This window comes from Silurus aristotelis (assembly GCF_946808225.1).
Source record: "Silurus aristotelis genome assembly, chromosome: 14".
Lineage (NCBI taxonomy): Eukaryota > Metazoa > Chordata > Actinopteri > Siluriformes > Siluridae > Silurus > Silurus aristotelis.
This window is the reverse complement of record NC_139587.1, coordinates 6,855,449-6,880,651: the sequence shown is the minus strand read 5'-3', so window position 1 is coordinate 6,880,651 and position 25,203 is coordinate 6,855,449. Positions and strand designations below refer to the sequence as shown.

General features: G+C 40.1%; 1 protein-coding gene across 1 annotated transcript in view; it reads right to left on the bottom strand.

Annotated features, from left to right (window-relative positions):
• fgfrl1a (fibroblast growth factor receptor like 1a) overlaps window positions 1-22,839 on the bottom strand; it is a 41,009-nt gene extending 18,170 nt beyond the window's left edge. Inside the window, exons 1-3 of the mRNA XM_083561502.1 lie at window positions 22,378-22,839; window positions 21,954-22,051; window positions 2,733-3,005 (exon numbers count right to left, since the gene is read on the bottom strand). Coding sequence (XP_083417628.1) covers window positions 2,733-3,005; window positions 21,954-22,017 — 337 coding nt within the window. The 5' untranslated portion in view covers window positions 22,018-22,051; window positions 22,378-22,839. The remainder of the gene's footprint in view (window positions 1-2,732; window positions 3,006-21,953; window positions 22,052-22,377) is intronic.
• Window positions 22,840-25,203: the final 2,364 nt, after the last annotated feature.

Genomic DNA, 25,203 nt, shown 5'->3' with positions numbered 1-25,203 from the left:
CAAAGAAAAAAAAAATCTGGACATAGACTTAGTTGGTGTATTTTTTTCTCCATACGGTAGATTCAATGCAGATGTCAACAAGAGAGAACCTGTTGATTGACCAACATACTGCCTGCCGGTTTTTGGAAGATGCAAAGATAAACTGGGTGCTTGTAAAGTGATGAACACCCAAATCTTTTTAATGTAATCAACAACAAATAATCACATTCACTGCATCAGGTTGAATTGCACTTCAACAAAATGCTGCAGTTTTCTTTGAAACAGGGCAGGGTTTCATATAAACTAGCTCTTATAAGGGTTTATGACTAAAGGTGAATATGACAGAAACTTTTCCACTCACAATGTCTACTATGACTGAGGGATTAATAGATGTACATGGTATCATTTATTAAAAGCACCAAAACACCTGCTTATTCTTGAATCTATTTAAATATCAATGCATAGAATTATTTCAAGTCCAAGAGCTTTAGTTTAATATACAGTGGTCCCGTGGTGGTACAGTGGTGGAACTCGCGGGAGTTACATTTTAAGACTTCCGCAAAACCAAGAATTTTAGACACACCCCCGCAGCCCCTATAGTACCTTAGTGAATGAATCTAGACATTGTCACTTTGATACATGAATGTGTTTAAAAAATGTGTTTATTAAACATAGTGTAAAATGGTATTCCTAACGTTCCTGGACATTCAGTCCCGCTGTGGATTCCTGCAAAAATCGGCAACTTGCTGTTAGTCAGGTTCCGAATGAGAACCAGCGGATTTTCCGAGCCACGAGTTCCGAACCGCGAATTATCGGGGGTTGACTGTATTCCAAAAACTGATTTCCACAGAGTTGTGTGAAAAAAATATAAATAAACAAAAAAACATCTAGTAAAAGTCAATTCTGTGTATGGACCCAACTTGATGAGAGACATAAGATTGATTTGATCTGACAAAAATCTATAGTAACAAATCGGCACAATGTACAACTGTGGTAAGCAGAAAAGCGTCACAGAATGCACCTTGAGTCGGATAAGCTTCCTCAGCAGAAGATCTTTCATGTGATCATTAACTGAAATTTCTGACCTGGATCGTTTGCATGTCAAAAAAAGTTGAACAAATGAACAGATGTATAAATGTTCCTAATAAAGTGGCCAGTGAGTTTATATTGTAGCATGAAGCCGAAAATAAAAATAAATAAATAAATAAAAATTATATACACACTAATGCATGCATACACCTCCACCCCTAACCTTAACCCCAGTAACCCAAAATTTAATTTTTATCTCTTTTTTTTAAATCAAAAGCTTTCTTTTTTTTGTACGAGGAGCAGTTTTCCTAAAGAGGACCTGCCAAATGTCCTTACAAGGTCAAAACTTTCACATATTACTCTCATTATGGGATATTTGCTGCTCATAATTAGATGCCCCATCCTTCTGCACCCTTCCTACCCATCTGCACACACCCACACACACATACACACACAATGGTGCAACAAAGACATTCTAAAACAAGAAGGAGTTCAAGGGCCCTGACTAACCAGCATGGCGGAGACAATAATGGTGCATCAAAGCCGTCCTGGTGCAACTCAGGCGCCCAGGCACAGCGGTTGCAGCTGCTCAGCTGAAGTCATCGTGGCAGCTGCCCCCCAAACCCCCAATCCATTAGGGGCTCTTTGGGGGGGTGGGGTTTAAAAGGCTCAAACCTTGCAAGCACCTCTGTAGGAACCCGTTGTCATTTATTAGGCTGATACTTATAGGCCTGTAATTTTGTGCTAATACCGTAGGTCTTATTGTATTTTCTTCCTTCTTAGCTATAAAAAGGAATGCTTACGTAGAAACATAGAATATTCCCACAACTGGGCACGACTTTCATGAGATGGGTGAGGAAGTTCCTTTGAATAGTGAATGTTTGCTAACGATTGACTGTATGGTGCAATACAAACAGGCTATTGACTAGTGAGGATGTGCTCAGTACCCACAATTCAGCCCCTTTTTGTCTAACATTACACAAGGCTTTATTTGAGAACAAAATAAAAGGATAATTAACTCAGCCTAGCTAATATAAAACTAACCCCGATAGAGGCCCACATCGAGGCTCTCCGTTTAGACTTGGCGCTGCTTGCGATAGACATTTTCCGCCCTCAAATTAGAGGTTGTTCAGTCCAGGAGATAGTACAGATCACTGTAAACCCCCCAAACCATAGTCCTGTTCTATAGTACTGACTATTGCATGCATTGTTTTTTGTGTTTATTTTATTATGCTGAAAAATGGCTATTCAGCACTAAAGCCTGTGCTGTGGATAATAACATTTTCAAATCGCTCTCAATGGGGATCAGGGTTCACGTACTCGAGAGTTCTGAGAGAAAGCTTATAGGATCACAAGACTTTCTCTGGTTCTTTACAGGGTGAAGAGGCCAAATTAGGCCTTGATTAATTGGGCAGACGGCCAGTTTACTCATGCAGCACACACTTTCTGGTCCCATCTAAAAAATTCTGGTTATGATGAAAAACTAGAGATCGCACAGTAATGAGGGTCGGAAACTCCTAAACTGGACTATAAAGGAGGATTAGAAAATCTGTCACATGTGAATATCAAATAACTCATTTCTCACTTCGAATTGTAGGATCAGATGCCAATGTGGTTGTGGAATCACAGTAAAAATGTTCGGATGTACGTTACAATTTTATTGAAAGAATGCGAGTTTGATCTCGTCCTGTTGAATTTCCAAAAAAAAAAAAAAAAAGACTCACCGATCACAATGAGGGTGTAGTTGATGTTGACGCTGCCGAAGCCGTTGGTGGCTTTACAGTTGAAGGTACCGGCATCCTCGGACTCCACCTCTTTTATGCGCAGCGCTTGATGCGTGACCCTGAAGCGCATCCACCCGCTGTGGATATTGCGGCCGTCTTTGCTCCACATGATGAGGGGCGGCGGGTCGCCCTCAACCGGACACTGGAGCTTCAAGGTGCGTCCGATCCGCACCGTCTGCCGATGCACCACTTTCTCGGAAACGCGTGGCGGACCTGAGAACAGATGGCAGACCGATCGTTTGTTAACGACTCGTGTTGAGTGAAAACACGAGGCAAGTTTTATAGGAACATAAGTATGCTGGGGCGTAAGTACAGGAACATAAGTATACTAGTGCACTGACACTCATGGTATAAGGTCTTGATCTTATACCATGTTTACAGATTTGTAATCATAAATGTCTCATACCAACATCCAGTCCCATCTGATAGTATGTTATGTGTGCAATCAGAGAAGTCTCAGTCCATTAACACTCATTTTTCCTGGCAAGGATACACAGACACCCAGTCCTTGACAACTCTGAGATGTGACAGACCTGCATCTAGCTTTCCCGCCTCTGACATAATTTGTTGCTCTTCTGGAAATAGTACCGTCTTTGAAATCCTTCAGTACTGCTGACAAAGCGATGCAACCTGAGAATGTGAGTGATGTGGTTAACACGAATGTCCAGGACTAGCCGGTTTTCGTCTCCGAATGCGTTACATCCAGCATTAAACACCGTCCCGGCACACCAGATCTTACGAGTGTCGAGCTAGGCTTAGTTTTAAGTAGCGTTGGCTCGGCTCAGCGAAAGAGGTTTTCCCCTGGCCCACGCACAGCCTTGCTTACTCCCTGTTAAGAGACTCAAGACAGGAAATTGATAGTGTCACTGTTTATGTCTGCAGGGAAATTGTAACCACAGTCCCTTGTCAGCCAGCCATGTCTCCCTGGCTTGCTGCTTTATGCAGGCAAGCGCTGTTTGCGCACTCCTTAGCTGGTGGCTCTTCCGTGGTTAGAAGGGTCAGAACCTGTAAATACTCGCTACAAGCACTGCTCTTAAAGCAGAGGGAGTCGTGTATAGCAGTTGTTTACACAAGACCAATGCCTTTTTCTGTCTTTCTGCCTTTTTCACGTAAGGCAGGATTTGGGGGATTTTCAGTTCAGTTTATGTCAATAAAACATGCACAAAAAAAAAAAAAATATATATATATATATATATATATATATATATATATATATATATATATATATATATATATATATATAAATAATAAAAGCTGACTACCATTTTTCCACTATTCCACCATTACCCCTAATTTAAATCCACATGTTTTACACACACACACAAAAAATGAGGTCCCGCATCAAGGTGAGTGAGGCACCACTCAAGTTAATATGCGTGACTGACCACATCACACTACTGCTTCTCACAGGAGGAAGTGGGGTAGCTGACATTTTGACAAATGGAGGTTCGAAGTGTGAAAAAGAAATTAGTCACAGGCAGGAATCTGATGTAACCCTCCTCTCCGCTTCTCCCTTTTCACTCGGCAAATGGCTTTCTCATCAAGACGCAAACCTCGAGTAAACCTTCCTGGTGTGTTGTTCCCCCAGATTGAATTCTCATTCTCCCTGGAAGGCTGTACGCCCACTCTTCAGGCAGATTTACGAGCATTTTGCTCCCGGCCTTCTGTTCAGAAGAAGGCCTGTGGGTTAGACCCAAGGCTTCTCCTCCGGGTTTTGGGGCCCGGGGGCTGACAGCGTGGCGCGTTTCGCAGATCAGAGGTGTGCAGATGAAAACAAAAGGCCCCACACTTTCGCGAGCTGCTCTCAATTCTCTTGTTCAGCCTCTGTCCCAGCACAGCGGCGATTAATGGACAAACCAGTGTACAGCTGTCTGCAGCTACCCGTGGCCCTTTTTTCCTCCCATCACATGGAATGTGAGACAGAAATATCAGGAGTGCATGACAGGATGAAGATTTTTATGGTGCCAGAGTAAATCGAGCAAATCAATGAGTCTATTGGGGGGTGGGGGGTTGCTAATACATCAAACCCGGTCAAATGGTGCATTGTGTGTGTGTGTGTGTGTGTGTGTGTGTGTGTGTGTGTGTGTGTGTGTGTGTGTGTGTGTGTGGAGAAGGAATTAAGGCTGAACAGGAAGAGGGAAGAACCGAAGGGCTAAATCTTTTAAAGGCAATCTGTTTTGTCCATTTAACCTAAACACATTCCCTTCTGCTGCAGATGACTGCGCCACAGCCTGCAGCACAATACATTAGCAGGCGTCTCTTTTCATTCGGGTTTTTGCGCTGGGGATCTGCCTTAAAGATGCAGCCTCCCATATCTCCTTTAGCCTTTTATGGCCTGCTGGCTTAAGGTAGCAAAACATGCATGTCTGGTATGTCCACTAATGACAGGAAAAAAAATAAAACACAAAAGGCCTGGATTCAGCAAGAGGCCGACATAAGAAGCATTTCAACTCTCCAAACTGAAAGATCCTTGCCAGGACATTCTATATCTGGGGTTTTGTCCTTAAAAGTCAGAGTCTAGCACTGAGCCAGAGAGATAGAGCTATTTGCTCGAAGAAATCGAATGCAAAAATATTTTTCTTGGCAACATCACGATCACCGGAGATGCTCCGGAGCTCAAAAGTACCTTTGATTAAAACGTTACTTAAAGTGCCAGTATTTTTTTTCACCTTCAGGAAGAGGCCTGTGACAAAGGAGGGGATCCTTCATCCTGGCTCAACTTCCTGGCTCAACTTTTATTTATTAATTTTTTTTAAATCGCTCTTGCATTGCCAATGCAAACTTTATTATTCGCAAAAATGGAAGAATAACAATATAAACAGCGACTTATTTGCACATTTATTAGTAGTCTTTTCTTCAGACTGGTCTGATACAGACCCAAATAAAGTCACATTACTGGTGTATAGTACACAAACTCCTCAACTGAACTCTTACATAACTTGGCAAAGCATTACAGCGAATACTGAAGCAGTTACTTGCTCGGAGTCTCAACTTCATCAGCGCTGAAGCAATTACATCGAACCAGTGCCAGTTGTTGGGGTTTTTTTTCTAAAAGATGGTAATGTGGCTGGGCAAAATGGAAACGGAAGTGTAAATGAATTCCAACCTATGATTTATTGTATGCTTTTTAACCATCTGGACTTGCCTGCTATGATTTTCCCAGGCTGACACAATAGGGCTGGGATTACATGAGCAAGCTTGCATCTGCAACCCAGCATAAAATGTAACCCAAGCTGAAGTACGGGAGTCAGGAGGGACAAATCACCTTTATGTTTTCCCGTTATGATAGTTTCCTTAACACCCATCAATCGCAAGGGCCGGAGAATTTGTGCAACCCATAAATACGCTTTAGGCTCTGGTGAGTTTGAGGATCTAACTATGTCCTAAACGGCCTGTTCCACAAGCTCCAAATGATTTACCAACCTGAGCCAAAATGGTGCGAAGCCAAAGTTGAGTCGGGTGCAAAGAAAACATCTCTTTAAAAGTATGCAAGATTGAGTAAGGGTCTCCCTCCGGGAAGCGTCAGAATGAGAGGGGTTTCAGGAGGGTTTTGCGTTGCCATCGAAAAGTTCTGTGGGCCAACAACTACATGGCGAATCCCAAATAGACCATTGTGGAGTGCGCCAAGCGTTCAGAAGAGTGATGTAGTCTTTCATACACACTCCATTTCAAATAAATACAACACGCTAGAGAACAAAACTGGTCGTTTCAATGAGTGGGACCAGCTATAATTTATCGAAGGATTAAAACATCTATCAATAAGACTAGCAGAACAATTTTTTTTAAATGGAAACAATTCATGTCAGAAACTAACAAAAATAAACTCACAAGGTTCAAATGGTATTTTGTGGTTTTCTCTGTAGAGTCCAGATTGCCTGGCCCATTGTCATGTTCCATTCTAGGGTGTTTCAGAACAGATACTTTTATGCTATTAGTCACATTTCTGCTCAGTGTTAACTTGTAAAATGTGGGTCAATAACATATTGAAGAAGGTGTATGCTCAGTCTCCAGCTCCATCTGACTTGTCCCTATGCGCTTGCTCTCATTCCCTCTGACCTGCGTTGGATGTGTTTCTGATGTTGCCTCGGGGGACAAGTCAGAATGATAACGATAATCCATTTACACACGCTGCACTCGATTCTTCCAGACAGGTAAAGAGCACCCATTTCCCCTGCTGTCAATAGGTCAATTGCTACCAATTGCTAAGCATGACAGTTAACACTACCCTGAGGCTTAGGGCTGGATATGTTTACACTAGTCTCACTTCTTCACACACCTTCCATTGAATTAATGGGGCTTAATAGCAGGTAGATTATAAAATGTATATATAGAATCTAATCACAAGTATGTACTTCTGCCCTGTTAAGACAATGTGAACTATAATTTAATGTAAAAATAGACACAGAGGCTACCAAACAAGCATAGAGGCCACACCTTCATTACTGAAACAAATCAGGCCACACCTTCATTACTGAAACAAATCAGGCCACACCTTCATTACTAAAACAAATTAGGCCAAACCTTAATTACTAAAACAAATCAGGCCACACCTTCATTACTAAAACAAATCAGGCCACACCTTCATTATTGAAACAAATCAGGCCACACCTTCATTACTAAAACAAATCAGACCACACCTTCATTACTAAAACAAATTAGGCCACACCTTAATTACTAAAACAAATCAGGCCACAACTTCATTACTGAAACAAATCAGGCCACACCTTCATTAGTGAAACAAATCAGGCCACACCTTCATTACTAAAACAAATCAGACCACACCTTCATTACTAAAACAAATCAGGCCACAACTTCATTACTGAAACAAATCAGACCACACCTTCATTACTAAAACAAATTAGGCCACACCTTAATTACTAAAACAAATCAGGCCACAACTTCATTACTGAAACAAATCAGACCACACCTTCATTACTAAAACAAATCAGGCAACACCTTCATTACTGAAACAAATCAGACCACACCTTCATTACTAAAACAAATTAGGCCACACCTTAAATACTAAAACAAATCAGGCCACACCTTCATTACTAAAACAAATCAGACCATACCTTCATTACTAAAACAAATCAGGCCACACCTTCATTAGTGAAACAAATCAGGCAACACCTTCATTAGTGAAACAAATCAGACCACACCTTCATTACTAAAACAAATCAGGCCACACCTTAATTACTTAAACAAATCAGACCACACCTTCATTACTGAAACAAATCAGACCACACCTTCATTACTAAAACAAATTAGGCCACACCTTCATTACTGAAACAAATCAGACCACACCTTCATTACTAAAACAAATTAGGCCACACCTTAATTACTAAAACAAATCAGGCCACACCTTCATTACTAAAACAAATCAGGCAACACCTTTATTACTGAAACAAATCAGACCATACATTCATTACTAAAACAAATCAGGCAACACCTTCATTAGTGAAACAAATCAGACCACACCTTCATTACTAAAACAAATTAGGCCACACCTTAAATACTTAAACAAATCAGGCAACACCTCCTTTACTGAAACAAATCAGACCACACCTTCTTTACTAAAACAAATTAGGCCACACCTTAATTACTAAAACAAATCAGGCCACACCTTCATTACTGAAACAAATCAGACCATACCTTCATTACTAAAACAAATCAGGCCACACCTTCATTACTAAAACAACTTAGGCCACACATTAATTACTAAAACAAATCAGGCAACACCTTCATTAGTGAAACAAATCAGACCACACCTTCATTACAAAAACAAATTAGGCCACACCTTAATTACTAAAACAAATTAGGCCACACCTTAATTACTAAAACAAATCAGGCCACACCTTAAATACTAAAACAATTAATTAATTAATTAACATGCCTCCATTACTGAGATATACAAGCATAGGCCACACCTCAATTAGTGATAACCAGCACAGTGGTCACACCTCCGTTACTGGAAACTGGGGTGGGGGGTGGTGGGGGGATCAATACGGATTACTGTATGAGCTTTAACAATGCATACAGCTGAAAGATGAATTTTTCCTGAAACATCCTGAGCTTAAGCACAGAAACCATTGTTATGAAGACTTTTTTAAGGCGGTTCGAGTGGTGGGTTTGGCTCTTCGCTCTCTTTGCAACTACTCCTCAGAGGCACATACACTGTTCTGGGAATCTCAGAACCAGAAGCCAATAGGGTGTTGGGTGAGGAGTGGATCAAGTTGCCACGCAGGCCAGTCAGCAAATTCCACAAAGCTTTTAAAGTTCCAGTTGCTTTTTTGACTTTCGGCGGGGCAGGGGAATGTACACGGATTGAGAACGCGCAGTTACTCTAGAATACAACTCATTCGTCTAAAACATTTCCATGGCATTTTGTTAGAACGTGCCAAATTGTAATCAGTAACTGATCCAAATGCTGTTGTGTTAAAAGGATGGAGTCTGTGTTTTGGTTCTCGACATCTGGCTCGGAATCTCACTTGTTGCATTACAAATTTCTCTCAATTCAGTTTAATTGAATTACTGCTAATTCACCGGTAGTAACACTAGTTTCCCTGTAGACATGCAAAGCCAAACAATACATCACAGGAGGCTTTTAAGACATATATTTTGCTTGGATGGACACAAAGGCAAAAAACACAGAACACTGTGGCATGCATTTGGTCCAAGTTAATGCCAAATCACCCCATAAGTACTGGGGATGTAACCAAATACGAATGCATTATTCGGTCTCCATGTTTTTAAACAAATACTTGTGCAAGTATGAACAATGGGTGCCATTATGATTTAATAAGTGTCCAGAGTTCAGTTTTGCTTAGTGAAAATGATGGATGGGTGGGTGGGTGGATGGATGGATGGATGGATCTGATCTTAACCCTACTGAACACCTTTGGGATGATTTGGAACACTGACTGCACCCCAGGTCTCCTCACCTCACCTACATCTTTCCTAACACCCTTGTGGCTGATTAACACAAATGTCCACAAGCACACTCCAAAATCTAGTGTAACATCTTACCAGAAGAGTGGAAGAAATTATAAGTGCAAGTTGGGACTATATGTGGAATGCGATGTTCAAAGATGCTATACTTATGACTAGTTGTCTGCAATCTTGTGGCAATACAGTGTAGATAGATAGATAGATAGATAGATAGATAGATAGATAGATAGATAGATAGATAGATAGATAGATAGATAGATAGATAGATAGATGGACGGACGGACGGACGGACGGACGGACGGACGGACGGACGGACGGACGGACGGACGGACGGACGGACGGACGGACGGACGGACGGACGGACAGATAGTTGAACAATATCTCATTGCAACCGTAATCATGATTTCTTTAAGAGAATAAATACAATAAATCCTGGAGGGGACAAAAAAAACCTTCTGCTATGTGTTAGAGACATGTCAAGGAAATGAAAGACCAGTCCTAACATCATTAAAGCTACACCCTGACTTAGTCCAGATTTCCTTTATCCTATAAGATGTAAACTTTTCGTACTACCTTGTGTAACAGCCACAGGTTGACTGGAAACAAAGGAACGTCTGTCCTTCCAAATTAACCCTGACCATAAATGTCTTGTTCAACACCTGTCTTTTCTGGTATGAGTGTTAAACCTAAAAAAAAAATACAAAAAAATGGGACATTACAATAAAAGTGTGAAAAACAGTGCTGAAAAGCAATAAAAAATTGTTTCAAAGGCATTGTTTTTTTTTAAACTGTCAAGCCAAGAACCTGGAGGAGTTTTTAATGGACAACATACTTTCAGAGGTTATAAAGATTTTTTTATGGGAACTCAATGGATGAAAACTTGGGCCTGGATGATAATTATCCAGATGTACTGAAATTAAAAAAGTGAGCCTGAAAAAATATTCCCGAATCTGCCTTCAGTTCTGAAAACCGCTGGAAAGATGAGATCCTTGTTTCATACTGACGAGAGAAAAAAAAAAAAAAAAAAGGGATAAAGTTTACTATCAACTATGGTTGCTCATAAGGCTGCTGCAGGGGTTTTATATTTCACCAAATGCAGATAAAGAGTAAACTAGACCAGGAGCAACGTTCACCTTGAGTGGACACGGTGATAGTGGTGTCAGAGATGAAGACTGACTCGGGTGGTAGAAATTCCAGCGTTCTTGCCTGGACACTTGGTGTGTACAATCGCTAGGGTCCATCTCTGGTTTGTACACGTAAGAGGTAAAGAAAAAACACGGACAAAGGAACTTTGTTTCAGGCAGTATGTGCAAACTGCAAAGGAAATGGCCTTATATCATGCAAATATACTCAGTGAAGTCAGATTTGGCAGTCCGGAGGTTAATTCCACTCGGACGCGCAGACAAACAGCTCACACAGGCACGGAATGTGGGGCATGAGTACATAAGACACACGCACACACGCACACACACGCACGCACGCACGCACGCACGCACGCACGCACGCACGCACGCACACACACACACACACATCTTACTACCTTGTGAGGACCTAAAAAAACACAGCTAAAAAATGCTGTACCTAAATCTATCCCCAACATTAACCTCAACAGCCAAAAGTAAATTCTTATCATTTAATAAAAATTTTTTTATAAAACTTATACTAATAAAAGTTGTTATAATAAAAGTTTAGTCAAAATTGCCACATTTATTTATTTTTGGAAAAAAATGTGGTCCCCCACTAAATTATAAAAACACACACAGACATATACTCAGTACACACACACACACACACATTTACACACACACCATCTCTAGCGTACAACAAAGTGGGAAAACACAGAGGGCTATAAATGGTCGCCTGCTGCACCGCAGACTGCACACTCATCTTCAGCATCGGCTCTCTGGACCCTTTTACAACCCTGCTGTTTTGCTAAACTCGTGAACTGTTACGGTATCATTACCCGACAACCGGCAACTGTTTGGAATCAGGAAGACGGGGAATTGCGTGGCTCATGGGGCCGAGAGTTGTGAAAGATGTGTCATTGGTTTAAATTATGGCTTGAGGTTAGGACAGAGGTCAAGGTGAGGATTAGGATAAATGGCAGAAAGGAAAAAAACAAAAAGCGACCGGAGCGATGACAAGAGTTTGAAGGAGCCGGAAAAAGTCTTTAAGTAGATGCCATGCGCTAATGGAAAAAGAAAAGCTAAGAGTAGATGCCATGTGCTCGTGCACTCGGATTTCAAAATGACTGCATGTCAGAAAGAGAGAGAGAGTGTGTGTGAGAGAGAAAAAGAGAGAGAGAGAGAGAGAGAGAGAGAGAGAGAGAGAGAGAGAGAGAGAGTTAGAGAGTGAAAGAGAGAGAGACAAAGAGAGAGAGACTTGCAGATGAACGCAGGAAACTAAACTAAGTACAAAACAGTCGGCCGTGCCGAATGCAGGGTCTATCTTCATAGCTAATGTTTAACCGCGGCTGCCTCCCACGTGCTGATAAAAACTGGTGTGTGTTTGGCTGCACACACTCCTCAGTGGCCTTATCCGCTACGTCTCGTCCTGCTAGTTGGCGCTGCACCTGCAATGGCTCTCTCCTGTAATCAACTGTCAATATTTGATTACTCGAACGCCCCGCGGAAATTAAACGGGTTAAGCGGAACGACTCGGCTGCTTGTAGAGCGCTGCTTTATCTGCGCTGAAGTAACAACCTTGAGATAAACAACAGTTTGTCTCAGGCAAAAGTTTCTCGAGGAGCAACGGGATAAACTTTTGCGATACTCAAGGTCTTAGGAAAGGTCCAGATTTTTACAAATAAGGAAAAACAAGGAAGCTATTATGATAATGTTGAGCGCTCTATCAGGACATCTGTACACCACTAGCCTTTGCTAAACCAAACTCTAATATAAGCATGTTTACCTCAGATTTTTGCTTCAGTCAGCAATTAGCAAAAGCATAAAACATCGAGAAAAGATCAGCACAATTTGCTTTATTTTTTTATAATCAAATTTTCAGAGCTGGAATAACTGCACTCTGTTCCTTACATAAATATTGCATTAGTTGTTATGCTTTATTGTTGAAAAGCGAATACTTGTTTACATTTCCATCAAAAAAAAAAAACAATTTCCTTATTTAGACTTTTAAAGTATTTCTGACAAATCTTTCTACATTTAGTCAAAACACTACAAATTTTTATATTATTTATATATATATATTTTTATATGATTTTTTTTTTTTAGGTTTCTACTTGTGCTTTGATTATACAGTATATTCATATATGCTGTTTGAGTATAATTAGCATGTCTTGCCTGAGGGTTTCTTGCTTATTTAATTTTTATTTATCAATTTTTTCTAAGTTCCGTCTCTTCTGGCCGATGCCCTTTGCATGACGGGCGATCCTATATGACTATGGCGCATATTAGTTTTCTTGAGCGACTTATGGTTCCTCGTATGCGTCCCTATTTTCCACCACGAACAATTCCTCTGGATCTCGAGCTACTGATCGAGCCCTTCGTTTTTTTCCGCGGGCTGGCGACTGTAGAGACGATCCTGGTCCATCTTATTCCTCAGGGTGGTCACCGTAACCTTTTCCATTATTTTCAAACTGGAATGTAATAACAGTTGAAATAAACATGGGTGGGAAGTTCAAGGAAAAAAAAATCTCATCCTGATTTATTTAAAATAAGGCAATTTTTTTAAATAGCTCGTTTGTAAAATATTCTTGTTGTTTATGGAGTCTGTGGCTTTAGATAAAATGTTTGAGAACATATTTTAATCTTGGGAAACACTTGCGTGCACTGATGACTGTGGAGCATCTAATAAAAATTTCCTCTTAACAAAATACAGCTAGCCATGACCCCGACAATTTAACCCAATACAATTAGCCATAGCTTTTTATGCTACCTTAGGCTACAGTGGAGAACGCAATTTGCTGCTGCGCGTAGAAGCTCTCGGCTGCCATTCATGCCCTCTGCCGAAGTCTTTCTTTTTTCTTTCTTTCTTTCTTTCTTTCTTTCTTTCTTTCTTTCTTTCTTTCTTTCTTTCTTTCTTTCTTTCTTTCTTTCTTCATCCTACTCCTTTCCTCCTTCACTCTGTCAGCCTCCCACATTCCACACCGTGCCTCAGCCATGACTAACTCAATTTGCTCTGCGCAGGTCTGTGTCAGAAAAGGTTTTGTCCACACGTTCTGCAGGAGGCTGCTGGAGGCCAGAGCCATGCTGTGCAGCGCTAGTCAGTGGAAACAAACTGACATCTAATACAGAGGTATAATGTTGACAGGGACATTTGGTCATACAGACTTGAAGTTGTAAGGAAAGTTATTAGCCTGGTCTGATCAGGAGAACTACAGAACATTCCAGTCTAATCTCCTAAAATCAGAAAATGGCAGCTGTGGATAGAGCAATGATGTTTTCACACTTGGGCTGCGTGCCAGGTGCAGACTCGTATTTGTTCTTAACGCGCACTGTGAAATATTACGAGGCCTTGTGTTGCTTAGAGATTAAAAATGCGGAAAAGCGAAACAGCGGGATGATGCAATGATGTTTTCGAGGTAGGCATTTACAGCCCAGGGATTTCATAAAGGGGCCCCGGATACGTGAAGTACCTGGATAAAATTACACATGTAGCACTTCCATCAGTGATCCACCTGGCTCCCATCCCCCGGTTTCGCCTCGTATTCATTGTGGCGCCACGAGAGAAGAATACTCATGACCTGAGAGCTGCGGCCGGGCCTGACAAAGTGTCCATTGAAAGTCGCGCTGCTCACGTGGCCAGCAATCTTGGAAGATTGTCTCTAATGAATCAGTCGTCGTAGCACTTGTACCTGTCAGTACATGCTGAATGTTTCCCCTTTTTTGCGCTGCACAGGTCTGCTGTCTGACTTTACAGTTATTTCCCTTTTCTGCACTGAAAGGGTCACTCCTTCACTCTTCTTTCACCTTTCTGCCCTCACAAGGCATCGTTTTCTCGCCACCCTTCCCTCTCAAAGAATGATGATCATGAGCCAGGAAATGGCTGAGCCCTTATATTTAGAAGTAGACCAGTAGGGGAATTGTACTCGACCGCAAATAACGTTTTTATTACCTCTGAAAAATGTGAAATCAAAAAATTAACAATACTTAATGTAAAAGAAACGGTACGAAATTACAAACAAAAACATATCAGGTGGTCCTATTGTCATGTGACATTTGAGGAATTGAATTATCACCCATTTATTTAAATTAACTCCTTGCGTCTGTGGGTGACATCATTTTTAATGTGGAGACGAAAAAAATAAGTGTACTTCACTACAATTTGTTACATAGGCCATATTTTGTTTTCTACTGAGAATACCCTATTGTGCCTATACAGTTGTACTTTAGTGGACAATGAATTTAAGGTTGCGTAATTGACACAGACACGTGTTAGCCGAGCGCTCATCTCATCTCAAGCCAGATCTTTCATGGGGATGAGAGACATACTAGGGCCAGCAGCAGATGAGGACTCCCACAGGTGCAAGAGCATTCATTCCAAAACTTTCTTTTTGGAGGATAGAGAGGACTGCCGCGATTTCTGCGGATGCCATTTGTGTGGTGTGTGTTTCCCATGGCCATGTTATAAGCACCGTGTTTGTGGACTGGTAAAGCTGAAGGGTTGCCAGAACTATGCGGCTCTCACACTCATGCTTGCCATCGCGTCGGATTCCCAGGGGCCTGAGCCACTCCCACAACTCTCACACACTTTACACATTCCAACTGCTGGGCTCTGACCTCAACAGCTGGCTTTGCTTTTCAATGGGACGACAGATGAAAAACTGAAAAACCACTGACAGTCGAGGTTCGCTGCACTGCACTATTACTGATACTGAGTATAAATAAAAAAAAGAATTTGTATAAATAACCCTGATCCAGGACTATTAAACAAACAGAAAAGGATTACAACAAAACGAACCATTAGAGCAATTACACGCAGGTGGTTTGACACTGCTAACACATGCGTACATGCAAGAGAAGAAAGCAGAACACCTGGCACGCAGAAAAGTTCTTTCAACCCCCTGATTTGCGAATCCGTGCAAATCTCCACCAGATGACGAAGCTATATCAACGTTGCTGTGTACGTAGGCTGCGGATGTACAGACATCTTATGGCCTTGTAAAGGATATGTCTGGAGTAGCTGAATATATGATGAGGCTCATAGAACAAATAGACGACACGGTGTTACCAGGGGCAGAAGGTTACGTACCCAATAGGCCTAAAAACCTTGTGCGAGCTGCCGAGAGGGCGTAGCATGAGTGCTGCATTTACTATGTAATACTGTAAAGCCTATACCTATAGGTTATGTTTCCAAAAGGCATTCATGAGCATGTAGGTTCTAAATAAGCGACTGAGACTCCTACAAAATGCTTTTAAACTGGGAGAAGGCCAAGCCTGAAGGATGTTTAAAATCATTTCCACTGAATTTATTGGTAGTGTCAACTTATCTCTGGGATTGAAAACAAATCAACACATTAGGTTAAAATAAAGTGGTGGCTCACAGGTTTTCATAGTTATGCTTTAAGGACCCCGGAGCATCCAAGCTCCTGCTTTGAGAACCAACAAAGCTGGGAACGTATTTTTGACCCCACCACTTACGTCGAAACTAATCAAGGCTTACCGTTTTGATTAATTTGTTAATTAACAGTATGTAAACCTATTACAACATCCACAATCATGCTTTCCAAACATGCCAGGCCACTTGTTGTGCTTATCGAGATAAATGAAATGAAAAGTGGCCATGTTCCCACAATGTCACTTGAAAATAACTGCACAGAGATACAGCAGAGATTAAGTGCAAATAACTTTTTTTTTTCTATCGTGTGAAATTCCTCGGAAAGCTCATGACGGCAGTGCACAGCTGCGTTTGTGTTTCAGTTAAAGAAAGTCAACGGATCGACGTGATTTAATGACGACGAATCAACAAGTTGTCGAAGTACTTGTAATATGGGACAGAATACAATGCTTGCTACATATATATATATAAAATCTTACAGCTAACGCCTAGAAGTCATATGGCTGAGTCCAAATCCCATTCGGTCCAAATTCCTCCATGTAGGAGTTTGTGAGAAAAGTTTTGACTGATAAGTCCCCTGTCTAACCTAAAACATTTGCAACTTTGCAGAAACGCCAATCTGCCCTAACCACTGTGAATCTGTGAATCAGCCGTGAAGAAAAAAAAAATGTTTGTGAAAGACGGCGTGTCAACAAGAAGTGCATTAAGGGGGAAGCAAGCCTAAGAGGTAAAAGCCATCAATCATGTGCGTGCCTTGTTTTGTTTGAGGCTGGCGTGGCATTCTCTCTTGCTGCTGAGCACTCCACCAACACATGACATATACACAGCTGCTGGAAGCAAGCAGGCCCCGACACAAACTGACATGCCAAATCCCAAAGAAAACAAGAAAAGCTGTCTCCAGTTAGACGGTGCCTTTTCAACATCTCATTTGTATCTCACCCAAAAGAACAGCTGGGGGGAAAAAAAAAGGGGGGGGGGGCAGGGGAGCGAAAGAATGGCGGAAGGGAACACGTCAATATCGAAAAACCAGGACACACAGGCGTACACCAAGGGGAGACCTGACATGTTATTGTAAGACCTCTGGTGAGGGGTCAGGCATGTGACCTAACCTGGCCCACTCTCTAGTTGTCTGCTCTGACCTATGACCTCTTCTGCAGAGGACTGGCCAAACACAGACCACCAGCCCACAACAATGAGCCATTGACGTGTCAGGGCTTAATTTCTGTACACTCGTAAGTGCAGAGGAACGTTTGTGAGTAAGAGCTAAAAACTTGCTGTTCGATTCTCAGCAGCTCAAAAAAAAAATCACAAAAACTGCTCACGTTTTTTCATATACTATTGACTTTTCGTTTTATTATTAATATATTCATTTATGTATATATTAATTTTCAGGTATAGATATATCTTTCTTTTTTTATGCATTTTATTTCCATTACTTTTTTTCTTCCTCACCACAAGAACACCCAAATCATCGTATCTCCATTATGATGTGTTGTTTAGTTAAACGGTTAGAAAAATACTCTTTTGAGTGCTCTGTCTTTCTTCTAAAACGAGAACCTCCCCCACAGAGCAACATGATCCTGGACCAGCATCATGCCATGACAAGGCAACAAGGCCAATGGAGGAAGCCTTCATCCGTTCAAAAGACCAAACGGACCTCCATCAGCCATCAAAAGAGCCACCATATGTCTCTTCTCCTATCACTTCCACTAGGACTTTGCTTAAAACCCCTGTGTCCCACACGGCCTCTAATTACATTTATTCCAAATGACTTCCCAAACTCATGATCCTCATCATCTTATCTGGCTCATCTGCAGTGGTTTGGTCTGATTCGACAGGAACGTTTCTGGGCCTCAATGTAGCGAACGAGATTTCTATCGGTTAATGTCTTTTCGCTTCATTACAGAAGAATGTCCCTTGCAGTCTATTGCTAATGAGAGTAGGTGCCACAAACATAGCGCTTATGTAAACAGCATTTGGTCTTTCTATAACTGCTTTATTGGGTCCACTTAACAGCACTTCTTCCTATTGCCTTCCTTCACAGTTTTGTCTCGACTTCCTACTCTATCTGTGTGTGTGTGTGTGTTTGTGTGTGTGTGTGTGTGTGTGTGTGTGTGTGTGTGTGTGTGTGTGTGTGTGTGTGTGTGTGTGTTTGTGTGTGTGGTGGGGGGGAACTTCGACACGTTCTACTTTCGCTTGCTCATTTACATTATATAGCTGTGATTTCCTCAGTGTTTACTGTTTGCCAGACTGGTAAAAGTAACATGGGACCATTGAAAAAAATGGTATCCTTGGATGATGTAAAATAGGATTTATTTATTTATTTATATATATATTTTGCGTCAAATAATAATAATAGATAGATAGATAGATAGATAGATAGATAGATAGATAGATAGATAGATAGATAGATAGATAGATAGATAGATAGATAGATAGATAGATAGATAGATAGATATCATTATTATTATTTGATGCAAAATATATATATATATATATATATATAAAAAAATTATTATTTTTTTGATTATTCATTAGTCATGACGAGGGAATTTACAGCGATAAATCTCTCCTTTAATCGTTACTAGGGTGTAAGGCTCTGTAGTGTTTAACATTAACAGAATGAGACAAGTCACTGCTCCGTCAGACAAGAAGTGAAAAATGTATAGCGCCATCCTTAATAGTCAGCTTTCTAGATCACGTTGTTTTGACAAACCTAAAACCTTAAAGTAAAGCTCTGGAGATAAATGAGGGCTGCCAACTGTGACACCGTGTTTCTTAAACACGCTTAAATGAACTTCCCCCCGGCTTTTCACTGCTGATAAACAGCAGAGAGAGAGAGAGAGAGCGAGAGAGAGAGAGAGAGAGAGAGAGAGAGAGAGAGAGAGAGCTTGGGGAGAGGAAGAGGGAGGGAAAGTGAGCGAGAGCTTGGAACAAATGTCCAGCTCTGTCAGGCTTTTACCTTTTTTTTGCTCTATTTATTTATTTGTTTCCATTCGATGCGAAACGTCCCCCCCATCGCAGTTAAGCACGCTTTACATGACTGAAAGTTTATTTGTTTGATTCGAGTGCTCTGCTAAGCCTGTGATTTGTATCTCCTTAAAATATTTGCTTCAAGGGTGGTCGAGATCAGTGTAAACACAACAATTGGCGCCTTCGAACATGCTCCAAAAAAAAAAAAAAAAAAAAAAAAAAAAAAAACTCTCGCCTCTGATTTGTGCTCTTTCTGGGTGGAGAAAATTAATGACTGCATGTCTAGCCTCATATCCCGAAGACCTTTAAATGATTAGCAACACGCTGTGTGTGAGAATACACAGCGCAAGCAACCATAGCTCGATCCAAATTCCATAGAAACAACCATTTCTAAACTCCTCTAACAAGCCTTACAAACCGTTTGTGCCTTAAAATGATGCTCGATTTTATTGCTGTGTGAACAAATTGCTTAAATTCCATGTGGGACTTTAAAAACATGCTTCGAGCATGTTTGGCCAAAATGTGACTCAGTTGGGATTTGGATACACACTGCACGCACAAACTCACGCTAGCTGGAATAGCGAGTGGATGGAGCCAGAGTCTAATTTGTCTCGCTTGAAGATGCTTCGAGTCCGGAAGCATTGCGTAAGCTGAACTTTTCCTCGAGCATTTCTACGGGAGCCGAGAGCGAACCCGAACTTCCGCAAGCAAATGGAAAATGTTAGTAATTTGCAACGATGTGCGTCTGTGTTTATATAGAAGCAATAAAAAAAAGATAATGATTTAGTCAAAACCTTGGCAACCACACTTGACAAGACTTTCACTCAGCAACCTGATCAATGATTTTCTTCCCCCTCTTTACAAATAGATCTATTACATGATGTTTGCAAACCAGTTTTGCATGAATGAAATTTTTGGACCAACCAAACCACAACAATGTGCAGAACACTGTGGCCTTCTCTCACTTCCTCAGCAGAGTAGCTAATCTAAACAATACATTTGTCCGCCATTATATTCTACCTTTTTATTTTCCCAAAAGAAGATAAAAGATATGTCGTTAGATAATGTTACGTCACAACATATGGTGAAGTAGTCCTGCACATTATATCGGACTTACTAGAGTTTGAACTCGTGACCTTCCAATCAGAAGCAACGTCTTAACCAGATGACGTGTGTAGGGGGAAACGAGGAGCTCACGCTACAAATATGATATGAATAGAAGTTCATGCCAAACAAGAATTTTTGTTCTCTAGTCAAGACATTTCTTGCTGTTGAACCTACAGATTCGAAAACTGATAAATAAGTTTGTTTAAGCATAATAAACAGATTTATAAGAATCTTTCAAACTTGTGATTGACGTATCGAATCACACCAGATTACAAAAACGCCCACTGTTTAACATCTGGTCCCCATGGCCACCATTTGGTTGGTGCTTTACATAATAAACAGACAGACTATTGTCTCTTTACTCCTTTTTTCCTTGTCCATATCAAGTGCGACATATCAAATGTGCCCACAGGTACGTGCTCCGATACCATCGAGGCAACAAGTCTCTGCTGATTTATGCGACTATCTGTCCAAAAACTTGCGGTAAAAAAACATGACCGAAAATCTAATCGTGCCGCTTGTGACATTTTTGTTTACTTTAGGAGATGCATCTCTGTGAAGACTGTGGCCCTGTGACCGTGAATGCCACATTGTTCTGGGACGCAGATGCTATCTACTCGGATTCTCTTGCTCTCCCTCTTTTTCTCTCTTTCCGCTCTTTTCTCTGGCCTCCCCCTACTTCCTCACCCCTCCATCGCTCCTCTTCCAGTCTCAGCGACAGGCTGTTGAGTCTGAGACGTATGCTAAGGGCAAGAAAAAGAGAGACTCGGCTCACGCTTCACCTGCAGCCCTGATAGAGTGGAGTCACTGAGCTGTGCTATCTTCCCATCAGCAGCCTGAGCCTGCATTCAGACACCACTGAATGGAAACGATGGCTCGTTCCAGGCAGTAGAAGAAAGAAAGGAAGGCCGGAGACTGGCTAATGTGAGAGGATCGCATTTTGTGAAACAAAGCCTTTGAAGGCCTCGCAGCTCCAAACCTGGTCTTGAACTCCAGAGAAAGGTTCAAGGAAACCTGCATGGCTGAATTTCAATGAAGTGAACTCACGGAGGTAGAGGAGAGGACAGGAAATAAATGGTCATTCTGGTCTCCTCAAATAGTCGCATTCTTCTTATGGTTTTCATGAAAGGCAGCTTGAACTATTAGTCACAGGAAACACATCAAATGTTGCAGAACAAATTTTTGCGTAGAAGGTTTTTTCGTTACTTCAGTATAAATTTTTTCCTCCATAAATTTTATATTACTTTTTTAAATGAAGAAAGTGTAATTTCTTCAACCTACTACCTTCTCAGATTATTTTAGTAAGATTATTATCAGAATATTTCTCCTTTCCAGAATTTTCCATTCGTCTATAACCAATTAATAGTACAGATCATCACTGGATTATCTTACAACCGGAACACACTATAAGTAAGCAACATTACATTGTGTTAAATTATGATGTAACACAAAAACTTGGGTTTGTATTTATGAATTTGATGAAGGATTAATACAAATCCGATATTATGAAGTGTTTTATAGTCAGTCGTCTCTGGCTGTACAATACACCGACCTTCTATGTCTAGACAATTCTTTGATTAACCACAACAAAAACAAGAAAGAAAACTTTTTACTCACCTCGAGCACAATTTGTGATGTAAATAAGATCAAGAAGAGCAAGAACAACCCACAGGAGATCCATGATGACTGCAGAAAAGACTTCGGGTTTCTTCAATCTGTGTGGAAAAAAAACCAACATATTTTTAACCATATATATTACAGATAATAACTTCATTAGAGGTTCACTTTTGAGTAGAGTCGAGAAGGCAATTTAATTAATTTGATTATTAAACTATTGATTGGAACAATATTTGTGTGACGTCATAAGATGGTTTTCATTGATCGAGGATGAAATAACAGGAACATCAGTGTGCAGTTTTCACACTGATGTTCCTGTTATTTCAACCTGTTTGTTTAGTTCCTTTAATCTAAAACTACACAAACTAGATTATTTTATGCAAAATAAATACAAATACAAATAATAAAGATAATAAAAACTTACCAAGTGTTGAGAAAATTCACAAATTTATTCCTCAATGATGACAAAATCTCAGGCTCACATCTTTCCAGGCAAATGGAGTTTGGTCTGTTCAGTATTTCGTACCAGAAATATCCAAAATCCAAGTTGCAAGATAATCCAAAGTTATTGCGTCTTCTTTTTTAATTATTTATTTGCTGTACCCTGTTTGTATATTTGCGCGTCAGCCTCGCGCGCACGGTAAACGGAGGCTCTGAGCATGTAGTTCACATGTGGCGAAAGGTCGAGATTTGCCCTCCTTTTTCTCTGTGTGCTACTAATGAACGCTCTTATTAAAATGATTCCTGCGAAACCAAAACGAGCAGCAAATAAACAGCAGTGAAGCTCAGCCCTAAACTCCCCGATCTACACGTTCCCGTTAACCGCTTATTGAGCCCTAAATCAGCACGAGTTTCTCCCGTCACACCGCGCTGAACAGTCCGGCGACGCCCCGCCCCCGCAGCCAACTTACAACCAATCAGAGCGCAGCGATTTATAAACACGTTATTTATAGGCGATAGTAGAGTAAGGACAAATCCCAAATCACTTCCTACTGAAAATATGATGTAGTGCCCTAAAAAGCTGTCATGATTATCATTTATATTATTTATATGAAAAAATACGAAGACATTTGCACTGTTTTCCATTACTAAACCTAATACACAACCTAATACTGTACATACTGTAGGTATATATATAGTATATACAGCCATCCATCTATCTATGCATACATACATAATTACATACACATATAAACTTACCTATGTACTTATAATACTATATACAGAATACATAATACATACATAACGTACCTATATATATATATATATGTATGGGTAAGTTTAAATGTATATGTAATTATTTATTTATGCATAGACGGATGGATAAATGGCTGTGTAAATATATAATATTTGAAACACAGAGATATAAAATGTAAACTAAATTTGCATTATGCATTAACATGGATGAAGTTGTTCAATGGAAAACATTGCAAAACATCTTCATATTTCGTATATAAACAATATCAAATAAACTCATGGCTGCTTGTCTAGGAAGTGCATGATGTTTCTAATAATTATAAAAACAAAGAACAATAAGAAAAAAAATGATAAAAAAATAATGAATAAAATATGTTATATGCAACATATAAGTAAAATATATATAATAATATATAATATATAGTAAAAACAACACCTTTAGTAGTTTTTCTTTATTGTTATTATTTTTAACATTTCTACATTAATACTAAAGCCATCCAAACTTTGAAAGAATACGTATAGAATTATGTATGAAACCGAGAAAATTACGTTTTTATATAACATATTCTGGTTTATTTATGTCGATTCTTCAAAGTTGCCACCTCTGCGAATTGGTACTTGGTATTCTCTTAGTCAGCCTTATGAGGTGGCCACTGTTTTTCAAACAATCTTGATGAGTTTCTCAGAGGTTTTGAGTACTTGTTGGCTGCTTTTCCCTCAGTCTTTGGTCCAACTCATCCCAAAGCATCTCAAACGGATTTAAATTGGGTGATTGTGGAGGTGTGTTTGGGATCATTGTCCTGTTTGTTGGCAAGCAAATGATAGTCCCACTAATTGCAAACCAGATGGGATGGCATGTTGATGCAAAATGCCGTGGTAGCCCTGCTGCTTAATTGTGCCCTCGATTTTAACTATCTCAGCAACAGCGACACTAGCAAAGCACCTACACACCTCCTCCTCTGTTCTTCACAATTAGAACCACACATTCAGGAACTGTCCATTCAACCTCTCTACATCTAACAAAGACATGACAGTTAGAACCAAAAAAATAATAATTTAAATTTGGATAAAGGACAGTTTTCCACTGTTCTAATATTCATTTCTTGTGTTTGTTATTCAACCAAAGTAATGGATCCCTTGTCACAATTCAACCAATGCAGATGTTGGAACACGCTGCCACTTGAACTGTGAGAAGCATTTATGTAAATCTGTGGTTTATGAAGCTGGTAATTCAGATAAATGAATCCGTTGCAGCAGAGGTAGCTCTTGAGCTTTCTTTCCTGAGTCAGTCATCATATAAGCTTGGTTGATGATTTTGGAGACTGTGCATACATTTTAAGTTCCTGAGATTTTTTGGTTTGACTGACCTCCATTTCTTAAAGTAACGACGGATTGTGTTCTCTCTTTACATAACTGAGTGTTTCTTAGGAAATATGAATTTGTACAGTAGTAATAGTAGCACTAATGGGACTATTGACTCGGTATCCACCGTATCCTCTGCACAAGAAATCTGATGGTCTAAAGCACATTATGAAGCCAAGAAATGTAGCAAATGATCTCTTGACAAAACGCACCTATGTATTTAAAACCATTCCAGGTGACCTTGTGAATCTGATGAAAGAACGCTGAATGTGCTAAGCTGCCATCAAGTAATTGATGGCAGCTACTATAGACTATAGGCAGCTACTATAGACAATCTAAAATATAAAACATATTCCGGGTTATTTAACACTTTTTTGTTTATTACATAATTCCATGCATATTTTCCTTCATAATTTGGATGTTCCTTCATAATATTAATTCCACAATGAAATAAAAAAAAAAGTAACTAATGAAGGAGAAGGTGTCTAAACCTTTCGAGTGTTAGTATATATAGCATGTTTGTATGAATTAAATTAATTTTATTCACACTAATTAATTGCATTTAATTAAAAACCCCAGTAAATACACATGCCAGATTATAATTAATGCCATTCACTAGAACTTTATCACCTCATTGGAAAGTTAATGAACAAAATGTATATATATGAATACTGACTATATTATATTCTGT